General features: G+C 40.6%; 1 protein-coding gene across 1 annotated transcript in view; it reads right to left on the minus strand.

Moving 5' to 3' along the window:
* Positions 1-26,585, minus strand: part of F13a1 (coagulation factor XIII A chain) — a 164,088-nt gene that overhangs the window by 125,504 nt on the left and 11,999 nt on the right. The window contains exon 3 of the mRNA XM_046453537.2: positions 23,601-23,789. Within this exon, the coding sequence (XP_046309493.1) occupies positions 23,601-23,789 (189 nt within the window). The remainder of the gene's footprint in view (positions 1-23,600; positions 23,790-26,585) is intronic.

Here is a 26,585-nt window from a genome sequence, read left to right on the forward strand (position 1 = left end):
AACTCTGGGGGAAACAGCCTTGCATGTGCAAAGGCCCCGAGGATGGTGGGACTTGGCACACTTGAGGACATCCCTGGAGCAGAAGGAACTCTGGGAGGTGAAGTCAGAGAGAGCCAAGAGATCCAAGAGCACCTTGTAGGCCATTGTGTGGACTTTGGATTTTCTTCTGATTGAGAAAAGAAGTCACTATATAGAAGAAATGTGGTCTATCTTAAATTCTTTAAAAATGATCATTTTGATTACCACGTGTAGATGGCAGGAGAGCCATCAGGATTGCTATGGACATCACTTGACCTCCCATAATATCCCCCCCTTGCAGGTTGGTAATGAACACCCTGCCAAGAGAGAAGACATTAGAGATAATGGCAAAATGTTTAAATCCCTGGGAAAGGCAACGTGTTTGCTTAAATTTGTTACACTGTGATATGAAATTTGATGACTGCAACTTTTCCTAAAAGCTGTTTTTCACAGCTGGGAGGGAACTGGATGGTAGAAATAGAAAAATAGAAAATAGAAAAACCCGCTCAGAAGAAATGGTGCTAAAAATGTGAACACAGGAAGTTTAGAAGTTTAAAGTTCACCGACGTCATCATTGTTTCTGGGGATCTCCAGCCTTTTCCTGGTAGGAGTTGAACAAATTTCTAGCCTTTTGTCAATCCAGGGAGGTTCAGCTCTCCTAGGTTGTCGAGACGAGGGGAGAGCAGTACAATTTGGCTGTCACAAGGGTGATTTATTGCGGCTCGCTGGATTTCATGATTATAAACCAAACTGCAACCCTAGCTTTTCATTCCATCTCACCCCAACCGTTAGGCATGTCTTCCAATTGACAATGTGCATCTCCATAGTTCTTGTCTATCTGTTTCCCTCACACTGGGCTCTGGAAGCCCAAGGGGTGGAGAGGGACTTGGGAGCACACACACTTAAATTGGAGATGAAGATCCCCGTCAGAGGCACGTCAGCGAGCAGTGTGGGGGTCCCCATCTCTCAGGCTCCCAGTCAGCTCCAGAAGCTTGCCGTCAGGAATTCTTACAATGAATGAAATTCTCCAGCAAAGGGCAGCTCTGTGGAACGAAAGCTTCAGATGTTTTTCTAGGTGTGTTCTATCCATCATGTGAGTGGGACAACGGTTCTAGATCTTATGAGAAAGATTCATTTAGGGAAAACCATGGTAGCCGAGTTAAAAAACAAAGGGTCGTTAGCCAACAAGGGTAATATAAAAAGTTTAGCAAATAAAGTTTTCCAAGGAAAATAGTCCAACTGATGACATTTTAGCTGAAACGGTCAATTCTTGTTAATAATTGAATGGTAACGATTATGGGAATGAAAATAAATCACTAGTAATTCTGACAAAATTTTTGTTGATCTCTGGAATGCAATGTATGAATGTAACATGTAACAGCAAGTGTGTTGCATTGCCAGAGAGTCAGCCAGCTATGGGTGGAGCAAAAGTCAACAGAGAGACAGTCTAAGGAGTTAGACGCAGACCATCTGACAGTAATCTACAATTGGATATTCACAGTATGTGCTCCATAAACGTATTTAAACAGGTGCTTGCCAGTGCTTTACTATGAGCAAAGCGTACACGGCTTAATCTGGAGATCCAGGGTGGTCGGTGTGCTGAGATACACAGGATATATTTCCTATGCTCAATGAGTTTAAAATCTAATACTGCATGGTGCATACCTGAAAGCCCAGTAGCTCAGGGTGCTGAGGCAGGAGGATTGCAAGTTCAAAGCCAGCCTCAGCCAAAGTGAGGCACTAAGCAACTCAGTGAGACCCTGTCTCTAAATAATATTCAAAATAGGGCTGGGGATGTGGCTCAGTGATCGAGTGCCCTTGAGTTCAATCCCTGGTACCAAAAAAAAAAAAAAAAAAAAGAATCTAATACCTAAGTTTAAACTGTAGTTCAATATAGAATGCAAATGCCACATCAGAAGAACAGAACAAGGAGCATAGATTTGGGGAGACTTGTGCAGCTACACTGATGATATAATAATACACCTGGAGCTTGATGGACAGGCAGAGAGACATGCATATTTGCAATGTATCTGTGAATGTTTATGGGGGGGGTGTGTCTATTTGCTTACTATGAATGTTCATTAAGACTTGATAAGTTGATCATCGTTTACATTTAAAAGCATTACACAACTAGTGATGATAACACTGGCCTTTGCAAGTGACATAAGCAAGAGACCATGAATGAAGCTGAACACCAGGATGTAAGGGACAGCATCCCAGGCTGCTGGACCAGTGGAGCCTTGCCTAAGGATGCCCTGGGGGAGACCACCGTCCCCCTCATTGTCTCTCAAGGCTGTGGGTTGTTCTCCAATCCCCCTCATTTTCTCTGGTCACTTGTTCCCTTTGGGTTTGCCCAAGGTCTTCTTTAACAAAGGTCACTGCCGAGCACCTATTTGTGTGTCCGTGGAAGGGAGCGATTTGGCCTTCCAAGAATGACACTCAAGTCCCACTCCTTTGGTAAAGTGTCCAGTGAGGGAAATTTGTCCAAAATACTATTGTGACCAACTGAGATCGGTCCAGCTTTTCACATTTAGAAATGAAGCTCTAGTAAACGTTCTTTGATGAATCGTTTTTTTCTTTTCTTGCTTTATTTTTATTTTGGATCGACACTGCTCTTAAACTCCAAAGTGCTTTGAACGTGTACTAGAGTTTCACACTGTCCTCTGGGTGCCTGAAGGATCCTGCCTTTGGGACTCATTCGGGCCAGCCCTCTCTAGAAGTTCCTGATCACAAACATCTCCGTATTTTACCCCATAAAACAGTCATTTGGCAACTCATGAATGCTGAGCTAACAGCTAATGATAAGAGTCTAATACATTCACTCTTGCTAAAATGTTGATATCTGAGAAGACGAGTTGTATTTATCCTCACCTCCAGATTTATACTTTGTAGGAAATAATGCCTTAATGTCATCAAGTAATAAACTGCCGTAGTGGAATTCTATTCATTGCCTAAAATGTGGAGACAATGTGTGTCCCTGCATGGGCCCTGACGCCTTCCAATACCCTTCTAGATCCCAGGTCCAGTGCCAGGCCAGGAATAGCAGGACTACCCAGGAATCAGCATGAAAATTCCACTGATACTTCTGTGAGGGAAGAGACTTGTACCTTTACATATCATTCCACCTTAAGTCAAAATAATATATTTTTGCTCTTTGAGTCCCTAAGATTGTGATGATTTGTTATAGTAGCAAATAGAAAAAATAACACAAACACAAAATCACCCTGGGGACCTCTTGTGAAAACCCAGTAAATGTTATCTGTTATTATTGTCCCTATATCCACATTCACTCAAGTCTTCTCGGGTGTGCATTAGAAGAAGCCTTGGGAATGGGAACCGTTATGGAGGTCGGGGGGTCAGAGGTCAGGGGTTGCCCTAGGTATGACCTAGGGGTAAAAATAAAATGGTGGCCTGGATTCAATGGGGGATACTACAGAAACAGCCAGGAGTCCACCTGGGCCCCAGATCTTGGTTTCTAAATCTTGTTTTCAATTGAAAGGAAGCAGAGCCCCTTGGAGAAATGGTGGTGCCCAGGATTGAAGCAGGGAAAATAAAAAATGAGCCTGAACCCTCTTCATGTGCCAGGAAGTAAGGAAGTAAGGAAATCAAGCCAGTTGGAAGAATTTCTAACTGGCAGAATCTAGGACTGTTTGAACATCAACTTAATTAATGGTAATAACAGATTTAAGTAGCCCTTTTAAGTAAAAAGAGAAAATCAGGAGTTCCTACTGACACTAATCAATCAAACATTCTATCAATACGGACTTCAGTGATGAATGGAATGGCTTCCTACTCCCGAGGATCTTCCTATAAAGTATTTATTAGCTACAAACTTAGCAGTGAACAATCCTAACAGAATAATCTGTGATGTGATTCCCAGACCCTGCTTCAGAATGTCAGGGACTTATCCCCAGTAGTTGGGGGTGGTGACAGAAAAGGGTCCTTGGTGGGTCAATTTTTCTTTAGCTGAAGAAAATGACCTCATCCAGGGTCACAGCTCAGTCTAGTTCAGGTCCCCTAGAATACCTGACCAATACTGGCATACAAAGCCCGGTCCCCTTGTCCCCACCACAGGAGATCTCTAAAGAGCCACACAGGTACACAGGTCCAGATGGGGTCAGCTCAGGTTTCATTGTGATTGCATTGTGATCTGACTTGTCTCTCACCCTGTGCTGCTTCCTTCCCCTGGAGCTCATGTTCCCCAATCAACATCTTCCATGCTAATTTAAAAATCTCCAATGGCGCCCAACCTGTGGTGTCACAATAATCCAATGATCAAAGTTTACATCATCAATAATAGGATCCAAAAAAAAAAATATGTACAACCCAGTAGTATGCTGCTATGGTTTGAATGACCCTAACAAAACCCATGTTGAAATGTAACCCTCCCTGGGAGGTGTTACGAGGTGGGACAAAATGGGATCTTTAAGGTGTGATTAGAGGATGTGAGGGACCTTACCCTCATGAATAAACTGATCCGGTCATGAATTAGTTGTTTAATGGATTATCTCAAGAGAGAGTCTGTTATAAAAGCCCGTTTTCTCTATCTCCTGTACGCATGCCCTCTTGCTATGTGACACTCTGTACTGACTAAGGAATCTGCAGAGATTTCACCAGATGAAAGATTCTTACCAGACACAGCTGCTCAATCATAAACCTCCCAACCTTCAGAACTGCAAGCCAAATAAACCTTCTTTTCTCATAAATTTCCCAGCTTCAGGTATTTGTTTATAGCAACAGAAAATGGATGAAGACAGATGCCCTGCAAAGACTTCTGTGATATTCCTGTGAAAGATGTGATCTGATTTTAATCATGAGGAAATGTGAACCATGAGGACAAAGCCCCAACTGAGGGGCATTCTACAAAATTACTCCTTTGCAACTTCAGAGGAGTCGAATCATGAAAGTAAAGACAATAAAACTGTTCTGAACTGAAGGGAACTGAAGAGACGAGACTCCAGACACGACGACTAAATGTAATATGTGATCCTGGACTCGACTCTGCTGCTATAAAAGACATTATTGAAACAATTGGTGAAACTTGAATGGGTTCTGAAGATGACATGGTCATAAAGTATCAATGTTAATGCCCTAATTTTCATAGCTATAAAGGAGAATGTCTTTGCTTATAGGAAATGCACACTGAAGAATTCAGGGGTGATGCGACGTAAGGTTGAAAACTCTAATGGCTCTGGAATAAAAGTGTAAGTTCTTTGTATTGTTCTTGTAAGTTTACTTAAAGTCTATTTCAAAATTAGAAACAGAAATTTTAAGTAAATATATATGTGCTCTAAGCAAACAATTAAGAGCATGTGTGTGTGTGTGTGTGTCCTCCACAATTATCTTGCATATTCACGTCCTCATTTTCCCAACCATCATTGATATAGGTCTTTAATTTTCTTGAGTGTAAATATGCCACAATGGAACTGATTATTCTGTGTAATTAAAATGCACCAATAATAAAAAAAAAGATGATTAACATTTTCCAACTCTATCTGGAGCATCGATCTCAATTCTTCAGAAGAATATGTTGACTCTCAGTTGCCCTGTGCCAGGCAACATGCAGCTCCAAACAGGAGCATGAGGTAGCCCTTCCTTCGAGAAGCATCAGTTTGCCAGCCTCAGCAACTTAGTGAGGACTTAAGCAACTCACTGAGTCCCTGTCTCTAAATAAAAATAGAAAAAAAAGAGCTGGGCATGTGGCTCAGTGGTCAGCACCCCTGGGTTCAATCCCTGCTACCAAAACAAAACAAAACAAAAAAGAATCAGCCGCAGCATCGACTTGATGAGATCATAGACTATCTGGTGGGGACCCGAATGTCGCTGAGGTGCTCAACCTGTGGCATGGTAATGCAAACAGCCCACAGGATACAGAAATCAATACTCAAGTAGTCAGTTACTTAGTAAATCATTCAAACGGGTATGAATGAGTTCCCCCAAGGCCAGGATCTTCAATAAATCTAGGGGAAATAAGGCAGAGAGCAAAAAAAGATATTTCTTTCTAACTTCCAGAGATGATGACCTTATACTCACGCCCTAAATAATCAGGACTGTGATTTTTTTTTCCGCCTGAAATTTTATCTTGATGGCTATAAACACCATTGCTGTCTTTATGAATCATCTTTATTTTTAAAATTTGGCTAACACTCCACTCAAGTGTCTTTGACATGTTTAAAGCAATTTGTTTCACAAATATGAAAGTTAGAAAAGATGAAAATGATAGAAAAGAAATAATGGAGCCAGTATGTCATTTCCTATCACTTAGAAATATGTTGCACAAATAAAAAGTTGTTTGATGGAAATGCCATCCTAGCTGTCTCCACTCCTTTATGTCTGTTGCTTTTGTTATTGAAACATCTTTTAGTCTCTTTTTGTGAAATTAATTGCTTCAGATTACTAAAGGCTCTTGTCTACCCAAGCCCAATTTTCTGAACCTATAGGTAACCTTTCATCTTAATTTTGAGATGTGGAGTATCTCAAAATTAAGTTATGAGGTTGAGAGAGAACCGTGTTTTGCCTTTGTATTTTTCCCAGACAAGGAAGCAAGACTTGGAATAGCATTCATTCTTGTAAATGCAAACAGAAAATGCAATTCCTTTTTTGGAAGAGTTGATAGCATTATGAAGATGAATGTCCCCTCACCCCAGAAATTCAGCCCATGTGTTTCTCTGCAGACCCACATGTGTAAGCGTTAAACATGCTCCATTTAGCTATCAGTCTGCAGGAAATGTTATGTTCCAAAGATTTTCATTCCTTGATACCTGCCTTAGTCAGCTTGGGCTGCTATAGCAAAATACTAAAGACTGAGTGGTTTAAACTACAGACATTCATTTCTCACAGTTCTGGAAGCTGGCATGTCCAAGATCAAGGTGCTGGAAGATTTGGTTGCTGGTAGGGATCTGATTCCTGGTTTATAGATGATGCCTTCTCCCTAGGTCCTCACATGGCAGGGAGAGATCCATAGAGCTCTGGTCTCTTCCTCTTTCTAGAAGTGCACTAACCCCATTCATGAGGGCTCCACCTCATGACATACGTAAATACCAGAGGCCCCACCTCCAAATACCATCATAGTGGGGGTGAGGGTGCAAATAGAGGAGTTCAGAGGGTGTACAAACATTTAGTCCATAACAATGTCTCATTTCTCTTCTCTTTAAGGAATGAGATGAAAGGTTCAGATTTCTCTGCCTGGACTATATTTTAAGTGAATTTCTCAAATCTCACCTCTTCCCTCGAGGGGAGATCAGAGGAATTCATATCCTGATTATTGCTTGGTTCTAGTATTCCCGGAAGGATATAGGACCTGGGTTCTATAAAGGTCTTGGAAGAAGGCTGGGTCCATGGACTGTGAAATGAAGGAAGGAGCCCAGTATTTTTTCAAATGTTACTCAATGAACAGGATTCTACTATGGCAGTTAATTCCTTTAGGATGTTAAGGCATTGTCTCCTACAAAGGGTAAGCATGGAAGTGAAAGCTAGTGCAATTAGTCTTCTTGGATATTAAAACAATTTTTAGCAAGAAAGAATGTGTAGACTTGTGCCATTAGCTGTTAGCTGAGACCAGGTCTCTTGGAATGAGTTGTCAAAAGACTATTTTTATAGGGTGAGGCAAGGAGACATTTAGTGACAAGGTGCTGCTAAGGAAGTTGGTCCAGGTGAAGTGGTTTATGAGCCACTTAGCGGGCAGCATGAGATTCTTGGTATACTTGCAAGATCAGCACCTCTGTTTCCTGATACTCAAGTGAAGTTATCAATACTTCTTGTGACTAGGAGAGTATTAAGACCTGGGTTTTCTACTGGCTGAGCCACAGTCGTATCTTTGGCCCATGGATTCCCTCCTTGCTCTAAGTTCTGCTAGTGCCCACACTGGTGAGTCCTTGTTTTCCCCCAGGTGATCTGATCGAGTATCCAGCTAGTCCACCCAGAACCCTGAGTGGTTATGATGTACTGGAGCAAAACCCTGGATGGATCAAAACAGATTTGAAAGGAGATCCACTGAGCTCCATCAGGCCTTGGGCTGAACTTGTGTAAGAATTTATCAAACCCCCTATTGAGTGCAGATAGTTCCTGACTTGTAAGTGGGTCGGGCAAAGTGATAGGTATCTTCCTTTCAGCGCTAACATGTATGATTATGTGTTTTCATGAAATGCACCATGCTTTGATGACCAATGAGCAGATGCACATAGCAAAGCATTTAAAAGCACATGTTTGTTGGAGCAGCCAGTCCTGACTACCTGGTGGGCAGTTACTCCCGTGCACTTCTCCTCCTTCTTCAGCTTCTCCTTTTTGCCTTGATTACAACTTAATGCTCAACATCTTCATTCCACCACCATTGACTCACAGCACCATCTCTCTTCCCTCTCTCCATGGCTGGCTTCCTGTGCTTTCCATCCATGATCCAAAACTTACCCTTGGAGTAGGTTGGAAAATATCACCTGTCTGCATGGAGCATTTTCATTTTATTAAGAAACCTCCAATGTTATGCCTCCATTCAAAGGTATAACTACAATAGAGGAACTTAACAGGTGGTTCCTGAGCAACCTTTTATGTCTCATCTTGCAGAGAGCTGCCTCACTGCCTGACTGTAGAGTGAGAAGTGGCAACAGGTGCTCAACCTATGATTGATGACCATTATGTTCAAAATGAATGAGTTTGTTTTTATTAAGATCTATCTTATTATCATTCTATACATTCATCCCCAGAACCCCTTTATCTTTTTAAAGGATATTTGGTTTCACAATTCAAAGTGTGAGATTCTGATCAACTCTAAATTAGCAGGACAGCATGGACTATCAGCCTCTCCCTTCTGGACCCTCCCCTGCTGGTGTATTCAGTGAACAAATACAGAGGGGTGGATATCATTCAAGTCTCTCTTGGGCTCCCACATTCGCAGAGACTTATTTAAAGTTTTGAGCTGCTTTTAAACTGTTCTTGGAAACCAGTGGCAACTTAATTGCATTTGATTATGTTAATGAGATTCTGATCATTGATAACAGATAGATTTTCAGCGCTTGCATCTGAGTCTGGCATGATGGAATGGACTGTTGGGAAGGATAACGATCTGTTGTATGGAGAATGCAGATAGCACACCTCCTGTCTACCTAAGCAGGAAACATGAGCTCCGAATTCCACTACACCATGGTGAGAAGACTCACTAATCAAACAACTACTACAGACTGATTTCATAAGGGAGCACATTCATCATAAACTTGCCCAGATGGGCCTCCCCCATCACTGCAAACTCTTTACAACTCTTATTGCCTCAAAAGTGAGTAGTGCCCGAGCCCCCAATACAGCCAGAAAACTTAATTCAGTGAAGGATTTCTTTTTCATTAGAAGCTTGTGTGCTGCAGCAAAATGATAGGTTCTTGGACTTCCAAGAACACCCTCCTCAAAGCCTGGAGGGTACACACTTCCTATTCCCCCTTGGAAAGCTCTCAACTCATTAAGTTTCATCCCAGGACCTACCTGTCTTGGACTGTCCTCTCCCTCCTGAATCCCTGGAGTAATTCCTGCCTGCCTGCATCATACATTTCTGGTAGAGAATTATATCAGTGTAGCATTCATAAGGTCAGTGGTTGCATTTGTTGATTATTTAGAGAATTATTCTTATTTATATCATTTGTAGTAAACTCTTTAAAGACAGGGGTGGACTCCTGGGTATACACTCAGAAAGTGTGAAATCAGTTTGTCAAAAAGTCATCTGTACCTGTGTGTTCATTTCACTACTATTCACAGTAACCAAGAGAGCAGATGAATGAAAAAAGAAAATGGTACCCAGATATAACAGATTACTATTCAGCTATAAAAATAACGTCCTGTCATTTGTGGAAACACGAGAGGACTTGGAGATCATAAATTTAGGTGAAATAAGCCAGGCATAGAAAGACAAAGCGTTCGTGATTTCACTTATATGTGGGATCTAAGAAAACTAAGCCCATTGAAGTCTAGAAGGGTGTTTACCAGAGGCTGGGGAGGTGGGGAAAGGGACAGGGAGATTGGTTAGTGTGTTCAAAGATGCGGCTAGGCAGGGGGGACACTTCTGGTGTCCCATTACATGGAAGGCTCATAGTTAACAGTATTGTACTGTGTCATTCAGAAGAGTTAGAAGAGAGGACCTTGAATGTTCTCATCACCAAGAAATGATATGTGTTTGAGATGCACAATGCATACATACATCAAACTATCCTAGCATCCTAAACATTGGCAATTAGTATCTGTCAATTAAAAATAGATAATTAAATTTAAATCAAAGTAAGGACAGAGATGGGGTCTTAAATTCCTCTTTTTTCTTCTATTGAGCAGGAAAAAATAATAATAATACCTCCCATGATATTTTATTGGTTCTTTTAAGTTATACATAACCTTAGGATTCATTTTGACATAATTATAAAAGCATAGAATATAATCTGCTCTAATTCCCAGCACTTCCCTTTCCCTCTCTTCCTCCCTCCCCCTGTTCCCTTCCCTCTATTCTATGGATCTTTCTCATGTTTACTTAGTTACTTTTTAAAATTAGTGTCTTGTGGATGGACATGGTTTGGAGCACCCTGTGGGTGTCCCCCAGGGCTGGACCCAGTAGAGGTTTCTGCCTCAGGAATTCTTTGAACTGGATGAGATGCTATAAAGGCCCCTCAACAGAAATGGAAATGCAATACAGAATCCGAGGAAAGGACAGCCAGACTCCCCACCATGCCCAAGAGAGCATGCAAATGGCCAATCCAGGGTTCAGCCAGAGAAGGGCAACCTCTAGGGAGTCCCTCCCTGACCTCCTGGAGGCCGAGGAAGTACTGGCCAACAGACTAGTTATGCCCACCTCCCCAGGGTGACTCTTGTTACTCCTCTAACTAGACACAAGCTCGGGACAGTTTGGATGTTTGCATGAAAGAGAGAAAGAGACCAAGAGAGAATCAGAGACAGAGATGGAGAGGATCAGAAATTCTGAGAAGAGACAAGATTTTAACAGGGGCTGAGATGCAGAGAAGAGAGATCCAGCTGTTTATAGTCACCTGTGGTCATCTACTACCTGTCTGTCCGCTGTTGCCATAGCACTTTATGTAGGTTATACTTCCTTAAGGAATACCGTAAAGATTTAGCTCTCCTATACAATTGCACTATTTAAAATAAGGCTGGTAATTGGGTCATCTTATTAGCAAGCCACCATCACTACGCAGTTCAAAGAGCTCCGGTTGTTCCTCATCAGTCCTGACCAGGCGCTCAAGGAGAAACCAGAGGGCACAGACGCTGAGTAACGAGCCCACGTTCATCCTGACTTGAGTGGATTTTAATTCCACTTTCACGCGGTCTCTTTTCCAACTGGAGACCGAAGAGAAAGGCTGCACATGAGTTTTCATTAACTGTCTTCCCCCCACCTGTCACAGGCGTGGGATTTCTCAGAATTTCTGTGGAATATCTCCGAGGGCCCACCTTGCGCCAGGCCTGAGTTCAGCTCCAGACTTTCTGGTAGATTCGTTTCAATTACGTGGGCGCTAATGAGCCAGGCTCATGCAACCTCACAAGCCAGAGAGGTCACCCTGAGACACAGGCATGGAGACAGAGGCAGACAGAGGAGGAGCAAAAGTGAGGGCAAGTCAAGGAGGGGAAGGAGAGGAGGAGGGAGAAGGAGGGAAGGGGGAGAAGGAGAGGGGGGAGGAGAGAAAAAGAAGAAGAGACTGGGGTCCCATAATCTCCTTTAAGGTCACACCACCAATGACCTAAAGACCTCCCAGTGGGCCCTCTGTAAAGGTTCCACCACCTCCCAGTAGCACCATCTCAGTCATTGCACCTTTAACAGACGGGCCTAGGGGACACTCATCTGAACCATGGCATGGCTGCTTGAACTAAGTATTACAATTCTATTTTTAGATAAGGAAACAGTGATTTTGAGGGTGGAGGAAATTCTATTGTGACTCTCGAGGATGGAGCCTGGATTCTGACCAGCATCTGCCTGAGTCTAAATCTCTCTCTGCTGCTCTGAAGCTCTCAGCCTGACTAGCCAATAAGAGTTGTCCCTGAAAGCAGCCTCAGATGGGAGAGGGCCAGGCCCGGGGAACACTCTTATTCCTTGAAACACAGAAAATTACTTTATTCAGGTGAATCTTACTGTATTATGCAAAGGGGGAAAAAAGACACCTATTTTACTACTTCTTGTTATAGCATAAATAGAGATTCCTTTGGAGGAACAAAAGAAGAAAAATTATACAGCCCATGTTTATCCTATTATTTATTAGGGGGATTTTCCCCAAGTCTCTTACTAATGTCCTTGACAACAGTCTCAGCCTTCCAATTTATCTTCAGTGCATTTACCACAGTTATCCACAAGGGGGAAAATCCAACCTTCTTAACACTCCTCTCCCAGCTCTTCTGTAGAGGTTATTTATAGAGTAACAGCTAGACTTCCAATCAAGTCAAAGCCATCGATATGTTTCCAGGTTTTCATTCTCCATGGAACTTTTCTTTCTCTTTTATTTTTTTTCTCCTGGAGTATATGTGTTTGGTCAGCTCCTCCTTGTCTTTTGGAACCCAACTCACACAGCGCTTCCTGGGGAATTCTCCCAGCTGTCCTCAGTCACTCTCTCCAATGTGCCCCCTGAAGCAGGGGCCTGAACACGTCTGACCCCCACTCTAATCCCAACATGGGGCTCTGCACGGGCAAGCACTCAATAAGATCAATAAACACACTCAAAAGGAAAGGCAAAGGACTTTATAGTAAAAAAAGTCAAATAAAAATATGGAAAACAAATATTCAAGTATAAAAAGGGATACTTAAAATATCACTTAAAATATCATGCTAAGCTAAATAAGCCAATCCCAAAGAACCAAAGGCCCAGTGATGTCTCTGATATGTAGATGCTAAGTCACAATAAGTGGGAGGGCTGGGGAAGAAGAGAGCACTTGGATTAGGCAGAGGGGAGTGAAGGCAGTGGAGGGGGTATGTGAATCGGACTTTATTACCCTGTGTACATGTATGATTATACACCCAGTGTAACTCTACATCGTGTACAACCAGAATGAAAAGTTCTACTCCATTTATGCACGATGTGTCAAAATGCATCCTACTGTCATGTATAATTAATTAGAACAAACTTAAAAAAATCACTTTTGAAAAGTTACAGAATACGAATGCCAAATTATTGATAGAGTTATTTTAATGTTGGCATGAAATATAAATTGTCAAAAAGAAAAAAAAAACAACCATGGACATTATATTAAGTTACCATAACACACAGAGTGTAAATCCACTCAAAGTTCACCACCCGCATCTTTGGTATTTATAATATAAAGGTAACAGGTACTTCAGCATTCCATGGGGTGGGTTCTGCATTTAATTGAAGGGCATTATGTAAATGAAAATGTGGTAAGGGACTGTTTGTACTACAACCATTTGGGGAAATGTTGGGCTACACACGATCCATTTTGACTGTGAACCTGCTCAGAGCTGTTAGTACACATGTTGGGACGCTGAGGAGAGGCACAAAACAGAGCATGAACCAGACGTGTTTGACCATGAAAGTCCTTCTTTTCCCAAGGAGCATCTCCCATGCCAGGTGCTCACAAGGAAAACACTCTGGGAAACACTGTCCTAGTTTCTTAGATGCCATTATTAGCAACTTCACAGTAATGCTTAAAAATGAACCGGGTCGTCGATGCAGGAGCGAAAATTTGGAATGATATTCTACCGAAGTGTTCCTTCAAAATGATGAACAGCAATGTATTGTTCTTTCAGCAAAAGACACCATCAAATGGTAGAGAGAGCAGTTTAAGACATATTTCTCTCCATGATACCAGCTGTGTGATTTTTGGGCAAGAAATTTCTCAACAGAGAAGCTATGTTATATATGTGAAAATCACACATCAGTATGATAATTTTATCTGGACTTTCTGAAACAAAAATCTATGGGGAGACATCATATTCAAAGTTTGGCTGCTAGGATTTGAGTGTGTTCCCAAAGCTTGGTCCCCAGTGTGGCAGAATTGGTAAGAGCTGTGGCCCTCTGAGAAGTTTTTAGGTCCTTAGGGGCACCTCCCTCAGTAGGCATTAATGCTGGTCTTGCAGAGTTAGTTCCTGTGAGAAAGGGTTATGACAAAAAGAAAAAGCTGGATGTTTCTGGCTCCCTGTATCTCTCCCTCTTGTATATGCTCCCACTGTGATGCCATCTGCCATGTTGTGATATAGCTAATGAGTTCCTCCCTGGGAGGCTGAACCAATGAGATTAACGGATCTTGACTTTCACAGCCTTCAAAACAGTGAGCTAAATAAACTTATTTTCTTTATAAATTATCAAGCCTCAGGTATTTTGTTACAGCAACAGAAAACAGACTAATACACTGATATAAGAATGTCTTTACTCCCCCTTGGCTCCTGAAACAACTGCTTACCTCTTACAGCTTTAAATAACTTAAAGTCAACAGGCATGATGCTGTTGTGTATCTCTCTACCTAAAACATTCACATTCTCACCTCTTTGTCAATACTCTGAACACTCTATGCTTCTAACTCCTCCAATACTCTCCTTCAATCATCCAATGTTTCTCCTGAATCTATGGTTCTTTTTTTGACTGGTTCCTTCTCCTCTGCCTATATATACATTCAAGTCCCTGCAATCCTAAAACAAATGCCTGAATCAAAACACCCCTCTTCTAACGTGCATTATTCTCAAGCTACCAGCAAATATTCTTTTCCTTCAAATTTCCTTAAGATCAGTCCACATCAGCTACATCTACTTTTCACATCTCATTGACTTTCAGATGATTGAAATTTAGCTTCTCACCAAGTAACCCAAGTCCCCTAACTGCTAAAGTCTCTGTAAGGTCCTTACCTCTTTCCTCTGCAAATTGCCAAACTCTCTTAGATTTAGTGCCACTGGTCTTCCCTGTTTGCTTTCTCCTTATTTAATCATTTGGTCTTTGTCTCCCTCAGGGACTCCAGTTCCTGGACTGACTCCTTAAAAGTTGTTTTTTCCCCTAGAATTTGAGTCTTAATCCGCTTCCTTCTCGATTTCCAAGTGAGCATGCCCATCTGTATGTATATAATTTCTCAATTTCCATCTACCCAACACAAACTACTTCTCTGCACTCCCGAATCGTATTGTCTATTGGGCATGTTGAATACCCTCCTCCGTGCCTCAAATGCACCAGGTTCAAATAGAATCATTTCTGTTGTCTCGCATTCTGATCTCTAGTGCTGCCTTGGAGAACCCATGAGTTGTGCTCAGGAGAGGCTCACACACAGATGTGAGTTTGAATAGCAATCCCAGAACTTTGCAGGTTAGGGTCTGGGGTAAGTTACTTATTCATTCCAACTTTAATGTCATCTGAAAAATGATGACAATCACAATCACCCCAATACCCAGAAAGACGCTTGAAGAATTAGGTGGGAAACACCTTTGCACATTATCAGTGGGAGACATCATCACCATTATCACCTCCCACAGGCACCTTTTTACTCCCAAACAGCCTGCATTCTTTATCTCATTTGGAATCTGTCCTCAGAGCCCAATCAGCCACCGAATTGGGACCTGGGAGTTGCACGTGACTATTTCGTCCCTTTCACCTCTCACACAATTACAAGTTTCCATTGGTTTTGCCTCTTAATTAATTCTCAAATCCCATCACTCTTCTCCATTCCTACAACCACAGCCCTGACCCAGGCTCTCCCCCTTTCTCTGAGCATCTCTCCTCCAGTTTTTATTCCCAGCCCATAAAGTGGGCTGGAACAAGCTGTCTTGATTAAGCATCCTTTGTGTCCTCCCCATCCTTACAACACATCTGACTCTGACAATGCTGTTTGTTTTTGATAAATGCTACTCAAGAATTGAGAAGATTGGATGAATTCTAGATAGGGAAGAGGGGTGGGAGGGAAAGGGAGGGGGGAGGGGATCAGCAAGGATGGTGGAATGTGATGGACATCATTATACAAAATACATGAATGAAGATTTGAATTTGGGGCCAACATACCTTATATACAAACAGAGACATGAAAAATTGTGGTATATATGTGTATTAAGAATTATAATGCAAAAAAAGAGAATATTGAATGAAATACATTAATGAAGTCCTGGTGATGATATTTGGATGACTGATGGTGTTAATGATGCAGGGTTGGTGCATCATTGCACCAACCTGGTGGGCCTGGACCATGAGCCACCCTCTCAAGAAGGCTGCACCTGGGTGGCAAACATGGGTGGGATGTCCAGCATGTCTCATTGGTGTCTACCATCATCCATTCTCCCTAGACCCTCTCCTCTGAAGAGCCTGGGCAAAGGAAGTACTTTCACAGCTTCCCTTACAGATAAGTGTAGCCAATAACTGTGTATGGCTTCCCGGAAACTTCTGGAAAGCCTTTTGGTTTCCTGATAAGGGGGGGGGGAAGGTCTGACTGTTGCCATCCTTCCCCTTTTCTTTCTGCTATAAGTAGAAATACGAAGCATGGAGCTATGGGAGCCATTGTGGAACCTCTGAAATCCTGACTTTGACACCTTCCGGCTTCTGTGATTGACAGGCACCCGGAAGAAGGAAACTTGCTCACAGACCCTGTGGTTACCTGGGAGGGCTGACTAGGTCAGGCAACCTCTCTGGCCTTGGGAGAGCTGAGAAGGAAACGGCAAAGAAGTCTTTCCTGCTTTCTTCTACAACTGGGTATTAAAGCAGTAGGGGGTCCATGTTGAAGTCACAGCAAATTAACACCACAAGCTGTTCCTACCTTTCACATCTCCAGCTCCAAGTTAGCAAACCTATAATCAACACTCTCTCCAAGCCTTTCATGATTTGTCAGGGCTGCAGGCTCAGAGGTGGGAAGAGAGAAAAGGCTAGGAGCACAGATTTCAGCCACACCCACCTCTTTGAATTCATTAACACTTCTCACCTAATTCTAGGAGAGAGCTGTGCTGATGAATAAACGAGATCGAGATCGTAGATCCCTAGTGGAACGAATGCCCTAACTCTCCTGCTCACTTTCTCTACTTGGAGAACCCAGCACACCTGGAGTAATCTGGGGCCATCTTGCTTAATGTCATAAATTACTTGGAATCAATCCCTGGTACCACACAAAAAAAATACTTTTATATTAAAATTTTATTTACTTAAATATTAAGGAAAAAAGGAAGGAGCATAGAAGGCAGAGTCACTCATGAATAAATCCCGTGACCTAGGTTCTGAGGATAGCAACAAGGAGACACCCCAAGTATCAACACATCCCAGTTGACCTTATACAAAGTCACAGGGAAACAAGGGAACATTAGCAATGCAAAGTGGAAGTAATTCAGTGCAAGTATTTAGAACTTAAGTGTATGTTTATATAATAATAGCTTGATCTTTATTGATGACATCCAATTGTGTTAAACACTCTATAAGAAATATTTAAAAAGATTTGCCTATTCATTATATATGAATATACATATGAAAATGCATAATTTATATGTAAGTATGTATGTATGATGAATATATATATATATATATATATATATATATATATACTTTTTTTAACTAAACAAAAGTAAAGTCTTTTCTGTTTTTTTTTTTAAAGCAGTCTGTTCACATTCTAGATTTCCCAATGCTGGGGTGCACCTGTATATATAAAAACTTTTGCATTTAAATTCATTTCCAGTTCACCTTCAATACTTGTCTGTTCTCAGTACAGCATTACACTTAAAATCTAATTTCCAGAGCTTTATTCTCTCCTATTTATACAAGTACAGCATTTTAGGAGAATTGTTTCTGAGCCCCAGTGAGGGCTCAAGAATGCTCATCCCCTGTCCCCCGTCTTAGCGCTAGTGCAGTAGAGAAGCTGAGACCCTTCTGCAGCTTCGTGATGACAAGATGTGCAGAAAGGACACCTGTCAAGACAAATCCCCATCACCGGTCCTTTAATTGCCTTCTAAAAGTGCGCTTGATTTCTCAAACACTAAATAGCACAATGTGGAATTCTGCCACTTTCCTTTTCTTGTGTCTACAATAAATTTGGAAATATAAAATCCCCCAATGTAATAATGCCTCTAATGGCCATGTATTCTGGAGTAGAAATTAACACTGAGAGCAGATGTGAAAGGCACTGAGAAGGGTTTTAAATGCAAGTCGGTTTAAAAAAGATATGTAAGTGTTCATTTTACAAGTAAGATTACCCATGCTTTCTCTCCTTTTTTTTCTGAAGTAATGAAAGCAATACCACCTTTTTTTTCTTCTTAAATAAGGGACTTCAAATGCTCACTGTGGGGATGCTGTGGTATGCGTCTCAGACCTCTCCTGTTGTGCCCCGAGATGGTTCCCATTCACTGAGATGCTCTTAAGGGTCTGCCCTGAGTGGCAGGGGACCACCCGCACTGAGGTCACAATGCCCTCCTGCGGGCTGACTATAAACTCACCACCACCTGTGCCTTGGTAGATGGGACCCACGCTTCTGCCTGGATGGGACAACCCTGAAGACCCCATCCAGCTCTAGAGTGCGCCTTGACCCCGCCCATGGAGGCCCTGGTCGCCTTGTTCCCCAGCTCTCCCTGGTCCAGCCCTGGTCCCTCCTGCCTCACAGAGGTCGACTCTGAGAGCCCGGTCCAGTGAGCTTTCTGCACACCAATCCCCTCCTCAATCTTCCTCTCCTGGGAACTCAACTCAATCATCCTTCCTGAGACTTCCACTTCCATGATGATTTTCTGAATGGTCTTTAGGAGAGGGTCTCAGGCCTCAGAAAGTCCAACTCAAAGCCACAACATCCCTATCCACTTCTTACTGTCCTGAATTCTTGGCTCTAAAGGCAGAGGTTACAAATCCCCTTATAGTTAGGACAAAACAATGAGGAGTTCCAAATGGGCGTGAGCTGACAGGCACAGAATTCAAGAGTATTCTGCCAAGGGCTTTTTAACGAGGTCTAGTCCTTGTGCTGAAATAAGCACTTATGTGTACCTACCACGTGTCCACAGAAAAGAGATTGGTAATGAACTGCGGGAGAAATAAAAAGGGATTTTCATTAGATCTTAAAACATTGTTAACAATGTTAGCTGTGGATTCTTTTCTCACTGGAATTACCCATGACAAAAATACTTAAAATGTATATCAACAATAATAGTCTACGCCCCAAATACGATTAAATTTGTGGTTATTTTAGTTCACTTAACATATGGGGCATCATAATGCAGCTCTCCCTCCTCTCACCCCACAATTAGCATAACAGACAATTCTACACAGGACCCCAATCACCACGTGGATGTTGTTTATCTGTATCTTTCTCCCCTTTCCACTTCTATTCTGGTTTCAACCAATGGCTTTTCCCACATTTATACACCATTTTGCACTTGTAAATGCTAAGTACAAACTGTGTTTCTCAAGTAGTTGGGGGGTCTGAGATTATTTGTTTATTTTTAGTTTAATTTATACACACGCACACACACACACACACACACACATATACCTAAACACATATTCATATATATTCTCATGTACATCAATATATTTTCACACATGTAATCATCTCATGTTTGCTTTGTTCCTCTTTTTCTTGCTAGTTCCTACCCCTGCTTTGCTTTCCCCCCCCCTTATTGTGGATGCACCCCAACAAGAAGCCCAGTCAGCACCCACCTGGGTCTTTCTGGTTCTCTTTTATGTTCACAATAGTGGACATATCTGTGCTCAGTACACTAGTCCCCTCTTATCTGCAGTTTCATTTTACACCGTTTCAATCACTCCCAGTTTAAAAATATTAAATGAAAAATTTGGGGAATAAACAATTTAAAAATTGTCGTAAGTAATTTATAACATGTACCATTTTCCATAGTGTGATGCATCTGGTGTCTTTCTTCTCCTTCCCATGAAGGAAGTGAATCAACATTTTGTCCAGCAAAAACTCACAATATAGACATTACCTGGCCCTTAATCGCTAGTCACCGTCTCAGTGATCACATGCCTGTCATGGTGCCACAGTGGGCGCGTTCCAGCAAGACTAAGGCAGCTGCCTGGTGCCAGGAACCAAGGTCTACGCCATCCACCTCACCCCATCTCATCATGGAGGCTTTGTTATCATCTCACGTCATCACAAGAAAGGTGAACACAGCAGAGGAAGATATTTTTTGAGAGTCAGAAAGAAAAGACCATATTCACGTAACATTGGTTATACTCTATTGCTATAATTATTGTTTTATTATAATTATGTTGTTTATATCTCTTTTTGTGCATAATTTACAGATAAGACTTTATTATGAGTATATATGTGTAGCAAAATATCATAATATGTATAGGTTTCAGTTCTATCTGTGGTTTCGGCTATCTTGCTGAAGCTCTTGGAACGTATCCTGCACATATTATGGATGACTAACTGTACAGTTAAAATCATAGAAAATATTCATATACTCCTGTATACATTTTTCTAACTTGTTACCTTTCTTGAAGTCATCAACATAGATTTCATTAGATCTTTTTTAAAAATAGCTATCCGTTATGTGAACATATCACAATATATTCAACCATTTCATGATTGAAATGCTAATTTTTTGTCACTATAAACAATGTTATAGTTGGTAATACCTAACTTTATAAACTGGATTTTAAGTATCTTTAGTATTAATGCCTAAGATTGGAATTGCTAGGTCAAAGGCTATATGTATTTTTACTATTAGTAGACATTGCTAAATTCCTTTCAGAAAACATTACAAAATTGCACATTTATATCAGCAATACATGTTTTTCTCTGCATGCATATCAGCAAAAGATATTAACACTTTCCCGCTGGGTACAGTGACTCATTCCTGTAATCCCAGCAGCTAGGGAGGTTGAGGCAAGAGAATCACAAATTCAAGGCCATCCTCAGCAACTCAGCAAGGCCCTAAGCAACTCGGTGAGACCCTGTCTCTAAATAAAATACAAAAAGTGCTGAGGAAAAAAAAAGATATTAACATTTTTCCAAATTTTTGCCAGTCTGAGAGATATCTGCTTCTTCAGTCTATTAGTGTATTTGAGTGTGTTTTCCTATGATAACAGGCTATTTTGGGGTTTCTCTTTTGTTGATTACATTCTTTGTATACATCTCTATTTTTTATTTGTACATTGTCAATCTGTAAGAGCTTATTTTTTTACTATGTTAACCATTTATCTGTATCTATGCTTTGAATGATTTTCAAGGTCTTCCCTCTGTCTATTTATTTCATTTGGGATATTTTTGATAATAAATTTGTTTTTGGTCATTTGGTCATATACATGGCCATTTGTGATAGTTTGATATGTTTACACAATTTTTGTTTTCTAAATTTTCAGTGTTCACGAACTTTGTTTAATCTGTTCAATTTTCTCACAAATCTTCTTGTAATTTTTTTTGTTTTACACCAATATTTATGCAATATGATATTTATTACTGCATATGGTATGAGAATCAATTTTTCATTTTTTTTAATTAGAGAGCCAGAGTTTCTGGTTTCTTTTATTAAAAAAAAAAAACAAAACAGAAAACAAATAAAACCCCCATATACGTCTCTTACTCTATGAAATCTCTAACTTCTCTTATAACTAAAATATATTTGTGGATTTCCTAGTATGAACCAATAGTATGACTCAATAGCTGCTTCTGACATAAGTAATAGAGTATCTTCTTAATTTTTGGGTAGTTTGTTGTTGGGATTTGTCAGATAATTATTCTTTTAAATAAACTTTAAGACTGTCTTATTGAAGTCCAAAAGAAAAACAAAATAAAAAACAGAAGGCCCTTAAAACTCCATTGGGATTCTAACTGGAAGACTTTAACAAATTAATAAATAATAATTATATATACATATATATGAAATACAATGTGATATTATGAACATCATGCAATTACCAAATCAAGCTATTCAGCATATCCATCACCTTACCTACTTACCATTTAGGGTATAAGCATTTAAAGACTACTCTTTTTTATTGGTATTTGGAATTGAACTCAGGGACACTTGACCACTGAGCCACATCCCCAGCCCTATTTTGTATTTTATTTAGAGGCAGGGTCTCACTGAGATGCTTAGCATCTCACTTTTGCTAAGGCTGACTTTGAACTCGTGATCCTCTTGCCTCAATCTCCCTAGCCACTGGGTTACAGGTGTGCACCACTCACCTGTCTAAAGTCTACTATTTTAGCAGTTTTGAAATATATAATACATTATTTTTAACCAGTCCACCATTATGTGTAATATAGATCATAAAATTTGTTCTCCGAACTGAAATTTTATACCCATTGCCTAACACCTTGGGAGAGTTTTAAAAAATATATTGTGAAACTTCCTATCCAAGAACATGTTTGCCTTTTCATTGATTTCTTATGTCTTTCATTAAAATTTAATAGATGCTGTATATACATTTTGAGTCTTGCTTTATAAAATTTGGTTGACTTTTCAAAGTTTTGGTCACTATCATGTATGAAATATTTTTTTCTAATTTCTATTAGACATTTAGAAATAAAAAATTTGTTTCTATCAGAAATTAAAATTTCTATTACAAATAGAAATTTTCTAGAAAAAGGTAAAGGCTGTTGATTTCTATGCATTTATCTTCTGTCTAGCCATTTGCCAAGTTTTATAAATACTGCACTTTTCTGCCTTGAATATTTTGGGTTTTCCACATACACAATCATAATTTTAGCAAAACGTGTATTTTTTCCTCTTATTTTTCAGTGTTTATAACAGATACTTCATTTTCTAAAATTTTTAAAGCAATGCTTTAAGACAAAAAGGGTAGTGATAGTGTTTTCTAATTTGTGATTAGAATTAAATTTGTTAACTTTTTTCCACTTAAATTTTGTTTGGAGGTAAACAATCTTTATTATGATTGAAGAACTTCTACTTTTACTTTTCTTAAGCTCTTTGTACAAATGCCTGCTGAATTTTACCATGTGTCTTTCAGGCACTATTGATTGATTGCCTAATTTTGTCACTTAATTCACATGAGGGATGATTGACAGATTTCCTTCTATTAAGCCACCCTTACTTTTCTGTGCACGTTTCCATGATTGTTTTGTAAATTCCTAGAGAAATGTTTACCAAAATGTGTCAAATGTTAGTAGGTATAACTTAATAAAAGGACGCCATGATCAAATTAATTTGAAAGTCACTGGACCAAACAAAGTTAAACCTTAGTTTCCAGAACCTTTGATGCTAATGTGCATTGTCAATCTTTCAAGAGGAGATTCTGAACACGGAGTGTTTAGTGAACTTTGCTGGATCATCTATTTTTCATGGACCAACCCATGAGATTAGCTCAGAACACACTTTGGGAAATGCATATGTGGAGATCATGTGCTAAGATTGTCAAATATTTTCAGCACACAAGACCCAACATGGTGGTAAATAAAACATCATGACTATACGATGCCAAAACCTATTTGTTTGGAGAAAAATACTTTAGTTAATTAACATTTTATGCCAACCAATTTTACTTTCATTTATACTAGATTTTTACCAGTGTAGGCTCAAATTGTGGATGTAGGGCATGATGTAGACCCATCTTAGAAGTGACCCATCCAGAGGCTGGATGTAATCTCAGTACCGACCATTGTTAAATATGATGCAAGGAAATCATGCAATATCCACCTTTCTCTGCAATTCAACCATGGTATCGTGAGTAGGTCTTGCACATAGTACTCACCAATGACATATTCCACCCTGAATAAATCCCTCCTGGGATCGTAGGGACGATTGAAGTCAATCTGGACATAAAAAGACTGTCCTCTACGGACAATCAACTTGTCATTGTCGTACTTGTCAGTGTGGTGATCAATCTTGTTGGAGTCCCATCTCTCCTTGAACAGGTGAACGGCTGAGACATTCAGGAAGTCTACACACAGAGAAAACAAGCAGAGGACACCGTTAAGTAACTGTGGTTTCAATACAATTTCAAAAAACCAAGATTTTTCCCCCCCAAAAAAGAAGGAAAGCAGTTCTGTTGAATGAAACTCTGCACAGGGAGGGGACGTGGAGCCAATTTGAGAGTCAGCCTCCCGTGATATTCTTGCTTTGGAAGAGAATTTGCTAAAGCTTTTTCTATCGCTGGTCTCATTTCAGATCACAGGACACTCACTTTGGGAGAGACAGATGCTTATCTAATAGATCTAGACACAGAGAAGCGAGGGCCAGAGTTCAAGTCTTCAGATTCTCAGTCTCATGCTGATTTGTGTTATGTTAGCCTCTTCCCGTCATGACTATGCCTCCCTATGTGACACAGCCACTTCAATTTTCTTATCTTTCAAAAGGGAAGAATTGAATCTGACAAAGCCTCAAAGGGACTTTCTAAGGACAAAGTTGGCCATTAATCCAAAATTCTGCTCTTCCACCAGGAAAGGTCAAATGCCCCATCCTTCTGTAATTCTAAAAGTAGACCCGGTCCCTCAAAGGCAGGGAAGAGAGGGAACAGGTCTGGAGACAGGAAAATGACATTTCTATGTGGTAAGTATGATCGCTTCCATTTACACAGCAAGAATCAGCCTTTCATTTCCTTATGACCCATCTGGAAGTCAAACCCCGGTCTGTTTGATGTCAAAATTTCCAGGATGTTCCTGTCTTTTGGAATCAGTAGTATATATGTCAGTTCCATGTTTACCAGTCATCTAATTTTCTAGCCATTACTTAAACTCGTTTCCTCATCATAAAATGAGGATACCAACATTCGTTTCAGAAGCATGATACAGGAGCTGACATCTCTGTGAAAGTGACATGAGATGACATGAAATGACACATGAAAGGACTTGGCAGAGTCTAACCCATAATAATCATGAATAGAGGTTAGCTTCCCTCTTGTCGTTTCCCATTCTCTTCTGCAAATGATCGCTTCATGGGAAAGTAATGCTAACTACTTGTCTATGCCGTCGTCTAGAAGGCTGACTCTGGAGGCTGACTTCTTTATGTGCACTTGACATTCTACAGGGTCACTGGGGAGACAAGGTTGGTGGGCTGCCCTGGCTTTCTGCCCTCCCTCTCTGTCCCTAACTCTGCCTGCTACACAATTATCCCTTGTGGCTGTAAACATGCTACTCTCTGAGAGCACAGCTTCTGAGCTTATACACATGCTAAGGCATCTCTCTGCAGTGCTCCAAAGACATCTTTGCTTTTATACAGGAATCTTGTGCAGGATTCCTGGTCCCCTTGGGTCCCTTTTTTTTTTCTTCATAGGTAAAACTAGGAAGCTGGGCTCTGTTTGTTATAGGTTGCGTTTGAAATGTCCCCTGAAAAGCTCATACGTTGAAAGCATGATCCCCAATGCAGCAAGGTACAGAGGTAGGCTTATAGCCAATGATTAAGGTTCTGAAATCAAAAGTGGATTAATCCATTTGATGAATTAATCCACTGATGGCTGAAAGAAATGATGGGTGGTAAACTGTAGGTAGGTGGGGCATGACTGGAGGAAGCAGGTGGCTAGAGGTATGTCCTGGGGGACTATATTATGTCCCTGGCTCTTCAGACTTTCCCTCCCACCCCCCCTGTCTCCTGGCAGCCATAAGCCAATTACCTCATTTTTAAAATTAGCATACTAAAACTTTGGGAACTTCTAAGAAGATGTAGTGATATGTGACACAGGGGCCTGGCACTATGTCTGGCACATGGTGGGCTCCTAGGTGTACAGTTGCTTGTGGAACATGAGCTCTGACAGAGCCATTCAGGTGGCGTGGTGCTCCATGGGTTACTCTGACTAGCGCATTACAGCAGAAAATGCAGAATGCAGTTTTATTTTTGCCTCATCTCAGAAGCCTGTTGTAGTATATGGTCCCCTGAAGGGAACTTTCTTTCTGTTATGTTTAATTTTCTAGACCTTTATTATCCAAGCTGCCTTCTCCTAAGTTTTCCGACTTTATTAAGGTCACAATCCCCAGAGTTAAACCAGCCTAAGAAGGAGCTGGAGGAACATTGATGTCCCAGGTGAAAATGAGTTCAGTGACCAACTCCTCTGGTCTTCTTTTTTTAGCACAGTGCTTTTAAATACTTTTTTTTAATACCTCCAAATCTAAGTCCTCAGGAATAGATTTAATCAATTCCTCACTCATCATTACCCATGGAAGAAGTCTATGAATATCACAACTTCACAGAGGCACTTTCTGGACCATCTGGTCAACCTACTACATACTGCTTGAACCATCTTCATGAAAGTCTGAGAACCTGAGCTCCCAGTCTTTGAGTGAGCAGAAAACTCTCTCACAGGCTAAACAGTTGATTTTTGAACAAGTCTAATGATTTAAAAAATTTTTTGAGATAAATGGACATCTGCCTCCCTATAATTTTTCTAGTTGTTGATCCTGGTTCTGATTTTGGGATAAATATAGAGGAAGTCCCCTATTCATTTCATCTGGCACTTGGTAGGTATTTAGAGACTTCTCTTAGGCCTCCTCTGAGTCTCCATTTCTTCAGCTGTTCTGTAAGAAATTATTTTCAGAACTTCTACCTATCATTCTGTTTTGGAATATATTTCATTTTGTCGATTCCTCTCTGGAGGTGTTTTCCCTGGAACTGAGCACATTAGTCTGGCTGTGGTTTTTTTAAATAAACTACAATGAGAATCACTACATCTTTCAAAATAAATAGTGTAGTTTGCCAAGTGCAGTGGTGCACCCCTGTAATCCCAGCAACTCTGGAGTCCAAAGCA

This window comes from Marmota monax, unplaced genomic scaffold, assembly GCF_021218885.2.
Source record: "Marmota monax isolate L192 unplaced genomic scaffold, Marmota_monax_Labrador192_F-V1.1 WCK01_AAM20220418_F8-fsc00029, whole genome shotgun sequence".
Classification (NCBI taxonomy): domain Eukaryota; kingdom Metazoa; phylum Chordata; class Mammalia; order Rodentia; family Sciuridae; genus Marmota; species Marmota monax.